At 40.9% G+C, this 21,423-nt stretch overlaps 1 protein-coding gene across 6 annotated transcripts in view; it reads right to left on the bottom strand.

Moving 5' to 3' along the window:
* Positions 1 to 10,762: 10,762 nt before the first annotated feature.
* kank4 (KN motif and ankyrin repeat domains 4) overlaps positions 10,763 to 21,423 on the bottom strand; it is a 77,348-nt gene continuing 66,687 nt past the window's right edge. For all 6 annotated transcript variants that reach the window (XM_058638396.1, XM_058638400.1, XM_058638398.1 and 3 more), the window contains 7 exons: positions 21,229 to 21,322; positions 18,965 to 19,273; positions 17,279 to 17,363; positions 16,869 to 17,088; positions 16,633 to 16,775; positions 15,729 to 15,929; positions 10,763 to 13,821 (listed from right to left, as the gene is read on the bottom strand). In XM_058638396.1, coding sequence (XP_058494379.1) covers positions 13,702 to 13,821; positions 15,729 to 15,929; positions 16,633 to 16,775; positions 16,869 to 17,088; positions 17,279 to 17,363; positions 18,965 to 19,273; positions 21,229 to 21,322 — 1,172 coding nt within the window. In that variant the 3' untranslated portion in view covers positions 10,763 to 13,701. The remainder of the gene's footprint in view (positions 13,822 to 15,728; positions 15,930 to 16,632; positions 16,776 to 16,868; positions 17,089 to 17,278; positions 17,364 to 18,964; positions 19,274 to 21,228; positions 21,323 to 21,423) is intronic.

The raw sequence follows: 21,423 nt of genomic DNA, 5'->3' as shown, positions 1-21,423 counted from the left end.
TTTTCCAAAATAAAAAACTTGAAATGCACTGTTCCAAATGATTACGCACAACAGAGTTTCAAAACGTTTTATAGGTTGTAAAGAACTGAAAATTGTTGAATTTGCAGCATTAGGAGGTCATATTTACTGAAATCTAAAGCTATTTCAATCCAAAAATCTTAACAGGTCAAGTTACATTTTAACATAGGACCCCTTATGTGACAGCAGCTTCACAATTCTTGCATCCATTGAACCACTGGAGAGTTTCTGCTTGAATGTCTTTGCAGGATGTCAGAATAGGCTCCCAGAGCTGCTGTTTGGATGTGAACTGCCTCCCACAACTCATAGATCTTTTGCTTGAGGATCCTCCAAAGGTTCTCAATAGGGTTGAGGTCAGGGGAGGAGCGGGCCACACCATGAGTTTCTCACTTCTTTATGCCCATAGCAGCCAATGATGTGAAGGTATTCCTTGCAGCATGAGATGGTACATTGTCATTCATGAAGACGATTTTGTTACCGAAAGCATGGTTCGTTGGTTGATGACTTGAAAATTATGCTGACAGTCATTTGCATCGACTATTTAGGAGAAATCAGAGAAAAATATCATTTACATATATATATATATATATATATATATATATATACAGTATATGTAACTATCTATGTATATATCTATATATAGATATATATACAGTATATGTAACTATCTATGTATATATCTATATATAGATATATATATGATAAAAGCTGAGGATATACAGTACAGGGTTTGCATATTTGGTTGGAGTGCCTCTGTGTGGTCAGTCATCAGAGCACACTTGTCTTACAATTAATAAAAAAATCACTTATCTCTCAGCATGAATTTTGAAGCTAAAAACATGTAATTTCAAACAAACACACGTTCAAATCATTCAATAGTTGTTTTCCTTAGACTATACACTACATAAAGATCACATTTGTTTCCTTTTTCCCTGCAAAAAACGGTGCTCCACAGAACAGTCTCTCAAAGCTGAAGTGAGTGCATAAAATGGTCCAACATTCCAACCAATGGGTTAGGGTTAGGGTTACCAAAAAAAAGAAAATGTGTTTTTAAGAGTGACAGTTCATTTGGGATTTGATGGATGAGCCGGGGGCAGAGTTTGCTCTGAATATGGAAGCTCTTTGGACTTGTCACTGTTGCAGAGTTGCTGCGGCTCATCGTGAAGATTCTGTGCTCTCTGGTGCTCTGTGCAGTCGTTTCCCCGAACTCTACTGTCGTGAAGGCGACTCAGCCATTTCGTTAAAGTTTCATAATAAGAGAAGCACTCATTTCTGAACAAGGCGTTTGGGTGTTACATGTGAAGTGCTCTGTAGAAAAGGTTCATTGCACTCTGTGTTCTTGGATTTATGTTGTTTTCCACTGTCCCAATGTGCAGTATAAGTATTGTATACATCTGTGATAAGTGACCATGAAAAACTGACTGAGGTTACATTGATTGTATGGTTTGCTGGAGGTCTTTGGAGATCTGTGATGGTCGGTGGACAACAGATACAAGTTCTGACAAAGAAAAACTCCCAAGACACGTCCTTTAAAACTATTAACGCGCCTTGAGTGTAGTGGTTCGGTCATGTTAAACAGTTTAAAACAAATATGAGCCTGACATGTTTCAGCCGCAAGTCTTTATCAGGGTGTACAAACACCCTGATGACCTTTGAGCAGTTTAACACAGAGGTGTCAAACTGGTGGCCCGTGGGCCTAATGTGACCCCCCCAATCAATTACATGCAGTCCACCACTTAATATCTTGTTATAATGAAACATGGCCTGGGACCTCCACTTCATGTATTTGTCACATTATTAAATGTATTACATTCAACTTTAAATGATATATAAGCTTGTTTTGTCCACATTATTATTTACTTAGTTTTAGATTGAATTCTTTGTTTTTGATATTAATAGATTCATTTAGCATCATTCTTGTGAAGTATACATCGATCCATATCAAAACAAGCACTTTTACTTTGGAATTCAGTGAAATATCATCATATATCAATAGATATAAAGCAGGGGAAAGCTGCAGGCATTACTGTGACACATCGCTCTTAGGTTCAACACATGATATTTTTGGCCTGATGTCTATTAAGTTTGACCAAGGTTTCCCAAAGATTACTCTCTCATTGCAAACCTACAGGTTTAAAGAGAATCTGCAGTCTCACACTGACAGGAGCCAACAAACGACACTGTCAATAGTCTTTCTATAGATTTTGTCCCTAAGTTCAGAGTGATTGCCAAAAGAAGTCTGCTTTAAAGCAAATTCTCTCGACCCCATACTATGTCAGTGAGATTACGTCGGCTGTTTGCCAGCAGGAAGGTAAAGCTAAATTTAAAGAAAGAATCTATAGTGACCTTTTTTAATTACTTTTGGACCTAAAGTTGCAAAGATCAGATCAAGTTTCTTACTTTCAGGCATGCTGCACTGTGAAGAAACATTGTTATGGTGAAGTGGGGGTTATCTGTTGACTCCAGTAATGAGCAGAATTGTGGCGATACAACAGTCTTTACACCCTTAAAATGACTGTGGTCACGCTGTAATCTGTTCTTCTGTTAAACCTTTTTTCAGTGACATTAACACTTCCCACTTTCACAGCACTGTGCACCATTTTTCTGTCTCTTTCCTTTTCCTAATTCCTCTCCTCTGCTAAATGGAGCCCATGGCAGACTCTTATTAGTTATACATTTGGAGAGAGAGAGAGTGGAGCATCCAGGTGGTTAAGTGCACTCTACCTCCCTCTCTTTACCTCCCACTTAAATAGCCATAAAATATTTGGGGGAGTTTCTCAAATGACGGGAAAAGTCTTAAATCTGTTTACAAAAGTGACTTGAGCTTAGTGATGCAATCGTGATGTGCTCACCTCAGAGTATATTTAGCTCTAGGTTAAAGCACTGAATTTTTTTTTTTCTGTCCATCAATTTACATAAAAGTATTGTTTTTAAAATGAGCCGTTACAGAGCCGGGGTCTAATATGAGTTACACTCGTACCTCTAAGTACAAAAAGTGTTACACTATACATTATGATATCCTGCTTTCATTGAGCTGATTTTTTTCATCTGACCTTATTATTGATACGAAATACTATTTTATTAGACATTTTTACCCTTTAAATGTCTTTAAATGTTTAAAGGTTTTTGTCATGATGCCACCATGTTTTTAGACTTCTTTTCAATATCATACATGCAAAAAAAAAATGTGTTGAATTATTACAGCCTGGGATAATACAGTATCATTGATTAGCAGCTACACTTGTGACAGTGCCATCTAGTGGAAATACCATGTTTTTTCTCCATATGCAGATTGATTACCGTCAAAAGTGACACAACCTAGTGGAGAGCAGTAAAAATGACCACATCGAAGGCAAAAGCGCAGATTGATAAGAATGTATTATGCTCTAATGGAAGTGAGATCAAAAATTGCAGTTTGACTGGCTTTCAGTGACACATTTTTTTGCACTGAACACAGCCAAAATGATCAAAAAAGAAGAATGAACAGTCCCTCATACCCTCGTCCATAATGCAACAGTATAATGTTCTTATAAAACCTTTTTTGCAGTTGAGATGAAAATGCAGAAAACCTGAGTCAGAGTGCGTCACCACTACTGCCAGTTAAATTATTAACAAAGGATGACATTTCATTTCTGTGTGTGTAATGTGAATCCTCCAACACTGCAACTAATCTTTGACATAATGGAGCATTTCAGTGACACCTCACTGTTTTGAATTTTATGACCCACAACTTTATTGTGTTTCCTGTCGGGAAAAAGTTTTTAACCGCCCCCCGGTTCACATTCACTCACTGATTGAAGGATAGAACCTGTGTGTGTGTGTGACACGTTTCAGAAGATTAACAAATTAAGTGTTTTTTCAACTCTGCAATAAAACTTAGCTGTAAAAAAAGGGAAATTAACATTCAAATTCCCCTTCCAGGTCTTTTCCATTTGCATCAGCTCTTTCCCCCACCCTGCTGTTTTTTTCCCCATCTTTTCTGTCGACGTCTTTCACTCTCTCTTCAATCTCTCTTGGTCCATTTCATTTTACCTCAATCAGCAGTTTTGCTGCTCCTCTCTTTGTGAAATTTCCCCACTGAGTTCCTTCTTTGTTGCGGCGATAAGCTGTTTCGACGTCGTGAAAGGAGCCGTTAATATGCCACATCTGGCCTCATAAACTTGGCGCAATAAAGGCTCTGTCTCTCTTTATTTAAAATAAATAAATAAATGAAAATGCAGCCAACACATGTCCAACCCTTCTACCTCGTCCTCTCCCATGTCTTCATTCTTCCTCTGCCTCACAGATAACAGTGAATACATATTTCAAATTTGTTTCTGTGTGGGCTCATTGTCTGTGTAAACATTTTTGTATTTGTGTACATCTGCTTGTGTTCGTGGAATTAGGTTCAGTGGCGTGTGCTGCTTTTTATGTTTGTCTGTATGTGTGTGTCTGAGTGTGTGTGTGTGTTCTTGTATTCGTCACTTTGTGAGGGTTAGGGTTATCGCATAAATCGTACAAACCATACAGAGTGAGGACATTTCTGACTGGTCCTCACATCTTTAAAGGGCTTTTTTAGGGGAGTTAAGACCCAGTTTTAGGGTTAGGGTTAGAATTGGGTTTAGGTTAGAGGTCAGAGGTTAGATTAAAATTCTTTTGCACAGACCTACTGATGTGGAGTGTGCTGGTGGTCCAGTCCAGGTCTGTTAGCAGGGAGACTACGGTTTAGCCCCCAGGCTGAGTTCTGGGCAGGAAGAAGTTTTATTTAATTTTTATTTATTGTGTTTTTAGAGAGATCTGGAGTAGTGAGTGAGTGATTTGGATCTGGTAAGCAGTAGTGGTTTCTCATATGAGCGAAGTGGGCAAGTGCCCAAGGTGCCACAAGATCTTAAAAAAATATTATTTGCACGATTAAAAATAAAAATGATGCCTGCTGATGCCTACTGGTATGGGCAAGGGAGAAACGGAGAATTTGTGGGCTAAAGTCAGTTATTCTTCCAAATAATTTAATTCATACTCTTATTGTTGTGTATATCTTTGCTATATTTATCCTGTAATAACTGGCCTCTATAAGTGTGTTTTTCCATCCTTCATTTTCCAATGAAGGATTTGTTCAATTGAGAAATATTTTTCTCTATTTAATTTTGAATTTAAATTGTATTATTTATTTTTTCCCCACAGAACTTGTTACATTTGTTTATACACTGCCTGGCCAAAAAAAAAAGTTGCCACCTGAATTTAACTAAGCAAATAGGTAAGGGGTTGGTGCAGTTGGTCAGGTCTAGGTTCAGCAACATTATGTGCCCAAAGAATGAGGTCAGCTGACTACCTGAATATAATGAAAGACCAGATTATTCCATCAATGCATTTTTTTCTTCTCTGATGACATGGGCATATTCCAAGATGACAATGCCAGGATTCACCAGGCTCAAATTGTGAAAGAGTGGTTCAGGCAGCATGAGATATAATTTTCACACATGGATTGGCCACCACAGAGTCCAGACCTTAACCCCATTGAGAATCTTTGGGATGTGCTGGAGAAGGCTTTGCTCAGTGGCCCGACTCTCCCATCATCAATACAAGATCTTGGTTAAAAATGAATGCAACACTGGACGGAAATAAATCTTGTGACATTGCAGTAGCAAGTAGTATATATATTTGAGATGTCCTTGTGGACATATAATATATATATATATCACAGTTTGCTCGGGGGGTGCTCGAGGGGAGTCTCGCCCAGGGTGTCATTCAAGCTAGAACCGCCACTGCTGGTAAGTACAAGTGGTGTACTGGGGGTGTACGTATCTGGGTCTCCTTTTTTTGGGGGGGAGTAAGAATTATGGTTACGGTTAGGGTAAGGGGCTCGGGAATGCATTTTATCAAGAAGGGTCCTCACTATGAATGAAGCACAAACGTGTGTGTGTGTGTGTGTGCAGTTGAACACGTCAGAGGAGGAGTTGATGGGCTAAGTGCCATTACCAGATAATTACAGCTAAAAGTCTTGGTGCTAACGAGGACGGCTCATCATGGCGGTGCTGGCAGACAGAGAGGCCACAAAAATAACATCTGCAATTCAGATTAGGTGCACTTGTGTGTGCTTAATGTGTGTGTGTGTTTGGTGTCTCTCCCCCTGTATGTGTGTGTGTGTTTATTCCTGTCCCCCTTCTGTTTTCTCTCTATCTTTTTTCTGCCATTCATACATGCCTGTGTGTGTGTGTGTGGTTAGTACTTGTGATGAGAGGATTACGGCTATGGGCACTATGATTCCTATTTTCACGGAGAATCCAGCCTCTCGCTGTGTTTGCATATGTGTTGCTGTACACACACACACACACACACACACACACACAAGCTGAACGCTGTACATCAGTGTAATTGGCTGGAACAGGCGCCCGGTGTGAGTTGAGTTTGAGGGCATTTATACTCATTCTTGCACAGGTAATCTGCAACAGGAATATAAAAATCTAGCAATGACACAAAGGTGTCACAGCTAAATATTATTCCCTCATGTGCTGCAGATGTAACCTCTGTATATTTGTAAGGAAAGAATTTAATTAAATGTTCTACCTGCTGTGACAGGTAATCATTTCTACAATCCCCTAATTTCCTAAGAATTCATCAGGAGATAATTTTCACTCATTATCCTCCCTCATACCATTGTAGCTTTTGGGATTACAGAGTGGCATATGGGGGGGGATTCTGCATCACCTCACGCTGTGTGTGTGCATCGCAGCACTATATATACGAGTGTACGTAATTACCACATCTGGAACAACTCGGAAACAGCACTAACACATCATCCACTTCACTGGAGAGCAAATCACTCTGCTGCTCTGAGTCTGAGATGAGCAGCCATCTGTCTTCCTCTGTGAGAATGACATGTCACTCTGCCGCAGCAGCCCCATAACTACTGTACAGTTTTTGTAATTGCAATAAACTTGATGGTAACCTCTGGAGAAACAGGCGGTTGGCATGTTTTTATTTTGTCGATATACAGAAGCTCGTTCAACTCGAAGTCGAAGCTTTATAGGGCAAGACAATAATCTAAACTGTGTTTGGGCCATTTTGTGTTGTTTTAGTGAATTCTTCTTGACTTTTATTGTCTTTTGAGGCTCTGATCCTCACTTTCTTTGCATATCTCACCACAACACTTAAACTTAGAAGAGCACACAGCCCCTACTTGGTTCAGAAGAGGCCGTCTTCTGTATTGCAGCTCCACTGTTACATTTGAGCTGTATTGTTACATGAATACTTTGTCCTCTTTGACTTTAACCCTTAGTGCTCACACGGCACGGATCTGTGCTGCAGGTGCACCCTTGGTAAATTGCCATGGGAATCATACACAACTCCTTATATGGAGATCCTGTGGGTGTTTGTTTATAGGTCACATATTCAGGCTTTAAAAAATGTGTTTTTGTTCATCTTCTTATGTGCTGGTGAGGCTAAGTTATGATTCATTATATATCGCAGTTTTAGTAGTGATATAAAGTAGCAATAATTGTGCAGAAGTCACAAAATAGACTGTTTTTCTTTTGTTGTTGTTCATAAAAAAACTGGCCAAGTGAACTTAACAAATTTTGAGTACTTTTTGCTCAGGTGTGTTTATATAGTTGGTGAAAATGAATAAAATGCCTATAGGTTGTGCTGAGAAAAAGGATATAAGACACTCTATATTGCACATTCTTATAGCCTCTGTTTATACTGTAAAACGTAGTAATGGAAAAAAGTCGCCGAAACACTCTGTGTAAGTTAAGTTAAAATATTTTAAAAAATGCGAGGAGTATGTGACTAAAAACTAATGAAATCAGAAGAAGGAGTTCTTGGTTAGCTCAGGCAGTTTCCCCGAACAAAGGAAATGCTTGAAAAAGACACAAAGTCTATTGATAGCAGGTGCTCTCATGTTGACGTACTCCAAATGGGGAAAAGAAAAAAAAAAAACAGTTTATTATTGAATAATGATGTTTTCTGATGAATAAAGCACCTGATTGTGTATTACTCTGGTTTAAAGTACATGTTTTTGAGGAATGAAAACAACATATTTTCCCTTAGACAACATTTAAGCCGATCGTAGTAAGTGTGTCACACACACAGTTGAACACAAAAACACAAAACTTTCTTTATTTAGCCTTTTCTGTACATCCCCCACCATTACATATTATTTATTCATACAAATAATGGGTATACATATAGATTCCGACCTGACGCGGGATGTCCATGTGAACTCAGAGACTGTATTTCTTGTGGAGACTCAGGGTATTTGGAGTTGAACAGAGAATAACGCTATTGAGAGCGTAGTAAAGTGTGGTTTGGTAACTTGTCTGTATGTGAAAAACTGAATCTGATTTGTGTGGACAGAGAGATCTTCACAGCAGATTTTTTGAGGATAGAAATCAGTGCTGACTCCTCACGACGCTCCAGGGTTCCAATCAAAAACAAGAAAAGATGTCTGAGCAGATACAAGAACTCATTCATTCCCATATCTGTCAGTCTCCTAAATTCAGACATAGAGAAGGGCCTTGATGTTCTATGGGGGTTTGTGTCTTGCACTTTAATTGTATTAGCCTCTGTCATGTATTGTGTTTGTGTTTGGAGTGCGCGGCAGCCTTTGTGTCCAAGACAAATTTCCTTTCGGGACAAATAAAGCAATCTTGAAGCGGTATTTAAGAATAAGAAGACAATCTCTATTACACAAGTAACACCTCTAAGTCTCTAAGTGCTTTTATATTGTGATATTGTGAAATGTTTCACCTACATGTCTCCATGTAAGCAAGAATTTCACTTCACATGGGTTAGATTTCAGAGTGGTAGTGGCGCATAGATTTCTCTTTACATTCGTGACCAAAAATTCATGCGTGTCAGAGAAAGTGTTGAGTCCTCCAAGTCATGGACATGTTGCCTCACCTGAGTGCACTTTTCATTCCATTCACTCGTTCCCCTTTTATGATTCTACTAAATAACAACTCAGAAAGTTCTCAATGTGTGAGCCAAACATTTGACTTCTGGAGAAATGACGACGGAATCTGCAGAAAATCCAGTTGCCTGAAGAGGCGCCAGACGAATTTTGAGGCCTTGGCAGTTGTAAAGATGCAGCTTTGGCACGATGGAGTTCAGAAACACAGGTACTTTTTCCTCAGAGCTGCTGTTCTCTCGAGTGTTTTGGACAAGAAGCGAGCACAGGTCCTTTGTGCTTTAAAGACAAGACAGTGGCAGAGTGGCAAGACAAGTGAGATTCAAGCTTATGGGTGATCAACATAAACAGTTTCTCCCCTTTGAGCTTTCAGTTTTAACATCATAAAAACACGCTGAAGCCAAACGTTATCTTTGCCAGCTTTAATTAGGACTAGATATGATAGTGTCCCTGAAGTGAGAGTGTCAGTCTCATTTTGTGCCTGTGCTCTTACTGTAGTAATACCGCCATCTTCTGTTTGTCGTGTGTCATTACACAACATAATAACGGCTGAAAGAGGTGCACTCAAGATGCACAGACAGTGAACACCACATAATTATTTAACTTTGGCTCTGTTAATTGTTAGTGTTTACTGGATAAACTACTAATACTACTACTACTTGACTCTTACTGCATGTCCTGTTGAGTCTGTAACTGTCAAATGGTGATGTTGATGTGATCAGGACTCTCTTATAGAGGAGACCAATTAAAGGTTAAAATTAAAACAGATAAATTCAAATGAAGCTGTTTTTAGTGGGTAATAGTGGGTTCCTCTAGGAGATTTTGGCTGGACAATAAGTAGAGCCCATGCTCTCACACAGTGGATCTATGTGGGTTCCTCTAGGAGATTTTGGCTGGACAATAAGTAGAGCCCATGCTCTCACACAGTGGATCTATTGGAATTCCTGGAATTTATTGGTGAAATCAGACGAAAAATTGCCACGTAAATCACAACCGGTGAAAACTGTTATAAAATAAGGGGAATACATAAAAAAGTGGTGCAAAGTGGCTCAGTAGCACCCCCCACAGGTGAAACCCAGTAGGACAAAGCAGAAACTAAGTTGCGTGAAACTTGAACTGGACACATTCTGGTTCAGTTTGAACTAGACACATCAAATATGTAAAGTTATCAAAAGGTCTCTAAGATTCAATAGGGGCGTGGTCACGGCAACCATCGGACTTTTGGTGAATTACGACCATTCGCCACGAAACAGGAAGTGCCCTGTAACTTCGACCTGATCATAATCGATCAGCTCAAAACGTAAGTCAAGGGCATAGCACCACCTGCTGGCAGCACAGTGGCTGCGAGGGCCTGTACAAGGCTGTATGCAGCTTTAATTCGGTTTTCTTAAACCTTGGGTTTTTAGGTCCTTGTTTCTGGTTTCCTGTTTTATTTTGTATTTCTTCCGTGTGTAGTTTAGTTTTACTTCCTGTCCTTGTTTACCTTTGTTTTCTCCTGCTTCCTAGTGTATTTAGTCTCTATGCTCCCCAGTGTCTTAGTGGATTCATTCCTTTAGTCCCTGTTTGTTTCACGTGTTCTGCTTTGTTCAACTCCCTGTTCATTCATTCATTCATTCATTCATTCATTGGATCCTTCACATATTATAGGGACACGCGGAGGTGGAGTCAATCCCAGCTGACGTTGGACGAATGGCGGGGTACAGCCCATCACACCTTTGGTCATTTTAGAGTGTCCAATTAACCTGAGTACCCAGAGAATAGCTGAGCTGGGATTCGAACTGGCGACCTTCTTGCTGCGAGTCAACAGTAATAGCCACTATTCTCCTGTGTTGATGGCTGGAAATGACAGGACATGACACCTGTTTTAAATCTTAATATTTATTTATTTAGAAGTAGTTCTCTGGTTTGTAACATACAAGCCTGTTATACAGGGGATATTACAGTGAGGTACATGTCTTTACATTTGACTCTGTCATGTACATAGACTCAGATTTAGATGGACTATTTAAATAAGAGAGACATTGTCCTTACAAGTTAAACAACAATTGTCAGACCTGCTTCATATTCTTCCCCGCACGACAAAGGGGGCACAGTCCACGACCTTGTTAAATCACATTTACTCCCATCAGCCAACCAAAAATCACATAATCAGGGAACACTTTGTATAATTTCTTGTCATTCACATTCCCCGCCGACAGAATCACGAGAATATTGGTCCATGCATACATAAGTATACTATATATATATATATATGGTAAAAATAGAGCTTTTGGAATAAATATTTAATATCATTTGTAGAGCAAACTGTCAGACAATACTTGTTATATACTCTTCACAATACTATATGTACATGTATTTGGCTGGGTTACAGGAACAGATTATATATATATATTTAATCCCATGTGAAACAGATTGGATTTCAGGTCTTTGGAGTTCAACCAGTGATGCAACCTTCTTACATCTGGGTCACACTGGATTAAACACATGGGTGTGATTCACTCTGAGACTTAATACACAGGCATGGAAGACCAGATACACCAGACACACCTGTTGCAGCAGAGATCGATCGTCCTTCAGGTTTTCAGCGTTTCAGGAAGCTACACAGACTCCATTCCCTGTCCCGTAATAATCAATAATCACGTCTAAAATTCCCATTTGCTGACCCTGTGTCGAGAAAACACGTGCTAATCTGTGAGCCGGCAAACGCAAATCACGTCCTGTTCCACTGATGCAGCATAAATACAGCCACGTTTATGTAATTAAGATATTTGTACATCTCTTCTGTTCAGTTTACATTGTTTCTTATTAACACCCATATTTAGAAAGTGTCCGGGGACGAGAGTACTGGTTGCCGGAGCTGTGGTCCATCGGCATTTAAGAATAAAAGTGGCTTGAGTATCTTGCACAACAGCAGCATCACAATATGAATTTTACGAAGACTGAACCGAAGAGTGAAACACATTTGGACTCAACTCATGGCTCGTCAGTTACAAACTAATGCAGGTTATCACAAGGTCATTGTAATCAAAGATCAGAGACGTGATTCCGCGGTGTAAAAATTGCAGACTGGATTGTCGTGGACCACACACATGGCAGTTGTTAAACACTGGACATCAAAAAATCACAATGGAGCAGTTTTTGGACACCAGCAGTGGCCACCGAGGGGGCGGGATGTTGAATTGTAAACATTTTATCACACCAGTACTCCTGCTTAAAGGTTCTTTTCTTCTTGTTGTTTTTTTTTTTTTTTTATAAAATATGGGTGTACGTTTGTGGTAAACATGAGAAAAAAGGCCACTGTCCTTGGAACGCATCTCCACTAATGTAGAACTGTCTTCTGATTAAGGCTAAACTGAAGCTACTCACCCTAAGGTGCTTCTATTGCTTCTTAGACTGGAAAGAAAAACAAACAAAAAAAGAAAACACTAATTGCTCTGTGAGTTGACATTTAACTTTCTTCTTTTTTTTTTTAAATGATGCATGCTTGGAAGCAGAAACAAGTTGACTCGGTGTACATAGATTGTGAACAGGCAAATCAGACTTCTATGTCACAGCAACGTATTTACTGCCACGCAGCCCCCATCCATCGCTCTGTCTGATCCAGGCACGTGCTGTTAGATTTGCTACAGTTTTCTCGTGGAATGTGTCACAGCCAGCCTGACATTCATTGTGCATTGTGTAGCAGTTGCATACATGATTGGATTGGACTCGAGCAGGCGAACAAGACATATCATTTATATCCAAACCTGGGAAAGAGAATAGACAGTATTATAACATACTGTTCAGTACTTCAGACCAACCAGCAGGGGGAGTGAGTGTATATCAGCATGCAGCACCATCTGAACACTAGACTGCTGTTCTTGTGTCCAACAGGAACATAATCGTCTCCCACGAAAACCCTTTGTTTTTCAATAACTTCACAGATATTGGTGATAATAACCCATGGCACACATGAATAACAAAACTATCAATATAGTATAACCACTGACTGGTGGGGTCTCTACTCTAATAAGTTTACTTTGCCATTTATACTTTTGGAGATATAGTTTCTTCCGGACACCACTATTAGCGAGGACTCCACTGTACACGAACACGATAGAAAAAAAAGTGCAGTAGAAAATACAGTTTCTGTGTTTTTGTATATGATTATTATTATTATTGTTATTATCATTATCATCTTTTATCTCAATGACATTCTACACACGTGTATGCTTTGTTCTCTGTGATGGCTTTATGTCCAAATATGGAGAGGACAATGTCGATGGCGTAAAAGAAAAAAGAATAGAAATCATGTTGTGTTTAATATATATATATATATATATGTATATACATATATATATATATGTATATACATAGAAAGGTAGATCATGTGCTTTGTGTCCTGCTGGACATGCTTGTTTTATGATTTTTATCATAAGAGGCAGCAGAGAATCTCTTCGTCCACTTGCTGTTCCATATACAGTGGGGGTGAGAAAGAAAAATATAACATATATATATATATATATATATATATATATATATTAATGTGGCCACAATGTCTTATCATTGGTGTGAGCACCTGACTGATCCGTTTGTTGTGTGTCCACTGAGTGGTTGATGCAGCATATCCATCATCACATCATCATGGCATGTGTTGGTAGAGATGTGGAAGAGAAATGTGAGTGTACACTGCAGCAGGAAACAGAGTGTGTGTCCTTAACGGCGTCATCACTTGTGTGCCCGCGTTTCTGCTCCGCGTTGGTTCTTGGAATGAGATGGTCGGAGAGCAGTAGTGGAAGAAGGGCACGGGTCGAGCCGCCTCAGAGGAGATCTGTGCCGGACTGAGGCTCGGAGGCTCCGGTCTCTGCGTGGGCCTTCAGAAGGTCAACTATGTCTTGGTGGGACGCTCTCTCTGCCACCGACAGTGCCGTCTGATTATTCTGAAGCGAAAACAGAAAAAGCAAGTGTTACAGTTTCATACTGGAGACAGTGCAGTGACTGTTCTTGTCCTGACAGTGGCAGTGTTATGTTGCTCTAACTCTGGCTACTGGACATTATGGCACATAAAATATGTATATGTCAGCCTGCATCTGCTCTGACACTGTGCTCGCTTCAGTGTCTTGAATTATTCCTCAGTCTTTTTTTTTTCTTTTTTAGAAAACGGTCACAGCCGAGTGAGTGGCGGTGTTCTTCAAAATAGTTTCACCGAGAGTTTCTCAATTTCCTCACTGTTGATTCATTCTTCTCATCAAATAACATGTAGCCTTTGGCTGTGAGAGCGAACTGGAGCAGAGGTGACTGCGTACGCAGGGAGACATCTTGTTTCACGGGCACAGAAAATGTCCCCAAAAACAGTGTGAATGAGCCGTGTCACATTTCATCTGCCTTTTTAATAATTTGTTTGGATGATGTTTGTCCCTCATGGAGTCACACAGCAAATAATACAGTTCATTAAAAGAATGATTGGAGGCAACGTAGAGATTACTATCAGTGGTTTGACACAGTGTCTGCGGCGGGAGACGAAACTAACTGCACGCACACCGATGTAATATGAGCCGCAACAGTGTTTTGTTATTGTTTGTTTGTTTTTTAACTCATAGGATTAAAGGCCACTCACTGGCAGAGCAAGGCATCAGTGCAGCCATTCCCCAGCTCAGACTGCACAGAGGAATCAACAAACTGGAGGAATCAATAACTCACTTGGTTGAACAATCAATCTACTAAGTGACGGTCAGGCACCAGCCGCTGTACAGCTGTGCCTTTATCGGCCACCAAAAGCTGACAGGGACAGCCTTATAATAGTGAGTGATTCTACATTTTACACCAGGCACGAGCTGGACACCACAGGCAACATGTGACTGGTCGTGTTGTGCAAGCACGTGCACATCTGCAGAAAGGAAGCAGTGATTCCTGACATCTGTGTAAACAATGAATGTTTTGCCACTTGGGGATTAGTGTTGAATCTCTTTTTAAAGCCTTCGTGTGTGACTTCTGATGCCCCCCGAAGGAATTCTGAGTAATTACAAAAACACACACCGCGCTTATATGTTGTGTGGTATGTGATCACATGTGGTGATCTCGACCCTCCATCCCTCAGCTGCCCCGTTGCTAGAAATATTTGTCACTTGAAACTGCAAGGGTATTTTTATACATCTGCAACTTTTTGTGGACCCTTCTTGGAGTTTTCAGCCTTACTCTATCCTGATACAGCTTTACTGAGGCTTTATTGGTGCAGTCTTGCTGTTGTGCCTCCTACTCGAATGTAAAAAAACAAACATTCATTCAAATGTATGCACTGCAGTCACATTTATCCCAACAGAAAGTACCTCATGATGTAGCATTTCAACATAGATATGTCAGTTTGGCCTGGTTAAGCTATATGCTCTTATTCATACAACTCTATCATCAATCCATCCATCCATCTTCTACCACATCTATGGTCAATTTAGAGTGCCCAATTTGCCTAATTCCCACATTGCATGTTTTGTGGGAGGAAACACATGGGGAGAACATGCAAACTCCATGGCCCTTGTTCCAACTGGGTCTTGGACCTGGGTCTTCTTGCTGCAAAGGCAAGAGTGCTAACCACTACACCAACCGTGTGGCCCAACACAACTCTATGATGTATTTTAAAATTAGCATCACACTAAGGCAACATGGAAATAGAAAGTTGGACAACATCCTAGAGATAGAGCAAGATCTTAAAGGCGTCTTTGCGTCATCCATCACCTTCAAACAGCACGTCTCTGCTGAATATGTCCCTTCTAAACCACGCTGCACGGGAGCTGAAACATCAGTCCGACAGTGTTGACAGCGTCATTTCAATTGCGCAAAGTCACAGCTTTACCTTATCTACGAGGTCGATGTCACATCGACCCGTCTCCAGCAGCAGACGTGCAATGTGTGTGTGTCCATGTTCACTTGCACACATCAGAGCTGTAGATCCCTCGCGGTCCTGGGCATTTACATCCGCGCCGGAGCTCAGGAGCAGCTTCACCATGGCAACGCGGCCGTGGCTCACTGCGAGCATTAGAGCCGTCTGGCCTGCCTAGAGAAGAGAGTGAGATACAGAACTGGGAAGTGGGTGCATGTGTGAGGGGACACAGAATGTCTTAACATATAGATCCAGAGTCGCAAATGCCGGAAGAGAACGGGTAAATGAATGAGTCTCTGCCTTTGTGTCAGGAGAGAGTGATGATTCATAACCCTTATATTTGATAAAACAACACCAGACATTACTCTAAGTTAAACTTAATAGTTCATTTTCAGACCTTTAGATAGATAAAGATACATTTGCATTAAATTTAGACTAAATTCTGACACTGTGATAATATTAAAATGAGACATGGTGTGCTGTGACCCTTGAGTATGAGTATACATTATACCTATTACATAATACAGTGACTGGCGTTTTTCTTTCAGAGATTGTCTTCTGTGTACATTGGATGCAATGAGCGGCTGTTTGAGACACTTATTTTCCCCTTCCTTTTTGGATTTGGATTTGTTTCCTGTGTAAACTTTAAAGATGGTTTCGTGTTATAAAAGAAATCCAAGTAGATCTGCAGTTTCTGAAATATTCAGACCAGTCCATCTGGCACCAACAACAATATGCCGTTTTCAAAGTCACTTAAAATCACCTTTCCTCCCCGCTCCGATGCTCTGATGCTTGAACTTCAGCAGGTGGAGTTGCTGCCATGTGATTGGCTGATAAAACGGTGTACCTAGAGAAGTGGCGGCTGTGTTTTTGTTACCTGTCTTGAGCGTGCGTTGACGTCCCCCAGTTTCAGCAGTTGCTGTGCGACCTCCAGATCGTCGGTGGTCTCGGCAGCTGTTAGTGCAGCGAGCATCACTGGAGTATAACCTGCCTTGTTCACATTGTTCGTTTCACACAGACCTGAACACAGACAGGGTTACACTTTCTAACTTTCTTCCTTCATGTGTTTTCAATTCATTTTGTAATGGCAGCTGTAACTTGTTCGAGTCTCACCAGTGTCCAGCAGCAGTTTGACCACGGGGAAGTTTGAATGTGACACACTGTAGTGCAGGGCCATGTTCCCGTTGCCGTCTGTCAAGTTTACAACATATGGCAGGAGAGTGGGCGTGGTCATGCCCACTTGCCGCAGGTATAATGTGACAGTATCGGCCTGAGAGTCCTTCTGACTGGAGACCTTGAACCACTCCTTGTAGAGCACCACTAAAACCTGACGCTGAGGAGAAGGGAAGCAGATAAAAAAAAAAGAGGAGTGAAATAAAAAACACAACCATGACAGAATTATATTGCCCTGAAGAGCATTTTTACTGTTTGTAGTTTCTAGAAAATGCACTTTAAAGCACGTTACTGCTCATCAGTCATCGTCATAAATATGAAGAAAGTAAAGGGTGTGACGTCACACTGACCATTTCTTTATCTGGGGACGAAACCTCTTCCATGCGGTCTTTCACGTAGATGCAAGCGTCGATAAAGCCTTTGTCGACTTTCTCCCTGCAAATAAAGACGCCACAACACAGTAAGAAGCAGACCTACAAGTAAACGATAACAAGTCAGTCTTCGACCCATCACGCTTCACATCTGTTGTTTCCGTTGTCTCCTGTGCATGAAATGCCATCAAGACTGAATCACATATGGTCAAGAGACAGCGACATTAGGTTCTTGTGTACATTCTATCTGGGATGAAAACACACACACACACACACACATAGGCAAGAGCAATGGACAGACAGGTGTTGAGCGATAGCTTAATAAAAGTCCTGCTTTCTGCCAGGGGCCTCGTCCACTGTGTGGTCCCCGTGGCCCTGAGCTCTGTCCACATACCTGAGGCTGAGAAGTGAATATTCAGTGACAACCACTGTAGGTTATTTGATAACTGTCCTGTACCCGGGGAGCAGAGAGTCAATGTGTGTCGACAATTTCTGACTGAGAGACGTTAATTAGAATGAGAGCAGCTTATACTAAAGTGTGTAGGACAGTTTTGGTTGAAGTGGTTGTGGGGGAAAAAAAACAATGTAGTGTGTTTGTGTTTAAAAGGGGAGTCTGCAGGGTATTAAGAAGTAATGAGGGATGCGCAGGAGTAGGTATGAGTGTGTTAAACAGATTTTTCATGTAAGCGCATGAGGTGCACTATATATAAAAGTGTCAGCACCTGTCATAGATAAAGTATCTGGGCCGCAGCACAACACAGAACAAAGCTCTAACTCGAGCCTCCCTCCATCACTGTGATCTTAATAGATGTGTTATAAAGCAGTTCATCCTTTTTTTTGCTTTAATTATATTGCTCACACTGCGATATTTAGAGGAACAAACATCCTGCAGTTTCTGCTGCACCACACCATCCAGCTGTTAGCGCATCTGTAAGGTAGTGTCGTACATAATTATTATATGACATATATTATGTCATCAGTGGGCGTGTCAATGTAAGCTGAGGATGAGAGGGAGGGTCAACGCGATCCACCAGGTTGTTTTATTTTCGCTCGTGTTGTTCATTGCCTGACACTGACGTCGAATGGAACTTTGCTTCCACTGAACAGGTTTGAATGTCAGCAAAGCGAGGAACCTATGAATGTTTGGTGTGTGTCTGAAATTGCCGAGTAGTGCCCAGCTGAATGTTCAGGAGTTGGAGACACAACATCAGTATTATACGTGTCCACAATAGTTAATTGTTCACATGATATTCAACACAATCTTCTGTTCTTAATGTCTTAAAGGGACATAACTGTACTTCACCATAGCTGTGTTTGAGTGATAGGACATACATGTGTTATCCAGTGGACTGTGATTAACCCACGCATGCTTGCAGCCTTGACAGGCAGTTATTTTAAAATCATGTCACACCTGAATATAAGTGTAGTACCCTATGTTTGAGCAACATCCTCCTGTAGACTTCAGTCAAAACAGTGCACAATGGAAACATAAAGGAGACAAAACACTGATGATTCACAGTTCTGGAATCTGGATTCCCCATCTCTGTAGCTGTAGTTAAGTTTCTCACAAGGTAAACAGAGGTTATTATGAAAAATAACCTCTGATGGCTATAGACTGACATTGCAACCACAACTATAAATTTAAAGCTCTGCTGCCTGACTCACTGTTCAGCCTGTTCCTCCTGGCTGCTCTCCGGATCCATCAGACCTCTTTCCACTTCCTTCTTCACTTCCGCCACAGCACCCTCTCCCTCGGCTGAGACTTCAGCATCTTTTTCCTGGATCTCCGCCGCCTCCTCTGGCTTCTCTGCAGGCTGAGGCTCCTGCTCCTTCTCCTTCTCCTTCTCCTTCTCCTTCTCCTTCTCCTTCTCCTCCTTTTCCTTCTCCACCTCTGGCTCTGAGCTGTCTTCTTCTTCCACCTCAAACTTTGGCTTCTCATCTCCACTGGACTCCTCGCTGGACGTCGACTCATAGCTGGAAGAGGAAATAAACATCAGCATATGTCTTGTTTGGTTTCCCTGAAAAGGAGACTTAACTTTTTCACTAAATAAGCATGTTTATACTAGTTATATTACTCACTAGGCTACAGAAATGAAACACCAAGGCTGCTGAAACTATGATGAACGAAATAAAGGAAACTTTGACCGAGGCGAGATTGATACAAATGGGTAATTTTCCTCTCGACCTGAAAGGTGAAGATTGTGGTTGTGTACCACGACCTTGGCCAAATGAGCCAAAATATCCCTGAAACGGTTAAACATATACACATAAATCCATAGGTGTGTTTGCACACTCGCATATGAAACCTTGAACAAAACACAACCTTGTTCACAGGGGAAGGATGAGGATATATTTAGGGACAGAGTTAAAAGGGTGGGTGATCACAAGGGTGTATCATAAATTCACCACTGGTGGGGGTCAATGATCAGATTTGTCTTACACTGAATGCCACCGATTCATGCTTATTTGTGAAAGTACACAAGCAAACACACACACACACACACACAAACAAGGAGACACCACACCACAAGAGGCGTTCAGGGGCCGCAGCATTCCCTGGATTCCAGAGGAGCTCAAGGGAGAACAAAGATAGGTTAGAAGCATCCAAAAGAGAAAATAGCAGCCCACTTCCCGGTGTGGTCAGAAGCCTAAAGATAACCCGAGAAAATATTGCCATCTGACATATTTGTCACACATTATAAATAAAAATGTTGTTTGCAATTGAGCAGCAGAGTGACTTGGAAAATGAGAGGCGATGTAGTTATTTATTCCCTACAACAGGGCTTCAAATTTCAAAGGAGACTAATTAGATGTGGACTGTCCTCGGGCAGGTCTTTGTTGTAACAGCAAATGATAATTTGGTATTTGTTCTGGAGCACGGCTATGCTAGCTCTCCATCCTGAAACACTGAGGAAGGAATAGATCGCACCACAACCTGAAACAACAAAGCAAAGTGTCGCTCAGGAATGCAAGGAAAAGAACGTGGGGATAAACAAATATTCTAATGGTAAATAGTTCCATGATAAGCAGGAGGTAATAGCACCAAGGCATATGTACTGTTAGTGATGAGGAATGTTGGACTTGTGTGGGAAGAAAAAAAAAAATCATATTTTACTGACTAATAGACAATTTATTTTTCCAATAAATAATTTAAAGTAACACAATGTAGGATTACAACCTTCAAATAATGTCTCAAATAGTATTTTGCTGCTACATGAACCTACAACAGGGTGAATGTCACCTCTGTCAAAGCCTGAGCAGGTCTCCATTGCCTGTATTACCACTGCGGAACGTCCGCTGTTGGGTGCATGCCACAAAAAGAACTACAAAATTCTACTTTAAGGCATACTTGAGAGGCAGAGGTGGCACAAACACAGAAGAGGGTTAAGAAGAAGAGTGATTGAATAAGAGGCTGGACAAGGGAGAATATTAGACTGACTTTCACTCACTGGCGTGAAGGGTGACCTGGTCCTGTTACTGTTGGACTAGGAAGTCTGTATGTGGTGCATTTGAGCTTGTCCGGCCGTGTTATTGAAGTCCTTTCGTCATCTCGTTCATAAATCGAGTGATTCATACACTGACCAAAAAGGTCGGATCGAAAATGCAAGCTAGGCAAACTGAAGCACTATCCATCTTTTGTTGTTGTTGTTGTTGTTTGTTTGGATTAGTTTTCCCTTCTAATTTCTTGACAAATAAAAGGACACAGTCATATTTGTGTAAAATTCTCATTCAGTGTGGCTAAACGCAGACAAACAACGAGATGGAAAAATACTGTGTTTTACATTCAATTTACACAAAGCCAATACTTTTGTAAACAATTTCGAAAGACAGAGAGAAAGAGAGATTGGGATCCGTGCATGAAGACACAAAAACAAAAATACAGCACCCAAACAACTGACACCGGTCATTGATTAAAAAGAAGATGTTACCCTCCATTCACCCCAACGAACTTCAGATTTTTCTTGGCTCCTTTGTTCGCCTGCTTGTCAGCCACTCCATTTTTCTTCATAATGGATTTGAGACCTAGTGAGGAGGACGGCGGGGGGAAGGGAAGAGAAGGGAAATATTCATTACAGTTTGGTGGAATTTGGGTGTGGTTGTGTTTGTGTTATCTGGGAGAATCA

The sequence above is a fragment of the Solea solea genome, chromosome 9, assembly GCF_958295425.1.
Source record: "Solea solea chromosome 9, fSolSol10.1, whole genome shotgun sequence".
Lineage (NCBI taxonomy): Eukaryota > Metazoa > Chordata > Actinopteri > Pleuronectiformes > Soleidae > Solea > Solea solea.
Note: the sequence above shows the minus strand (reverse complement) of the source record. Positions and strands in the feature narration are given on the sequence as shown.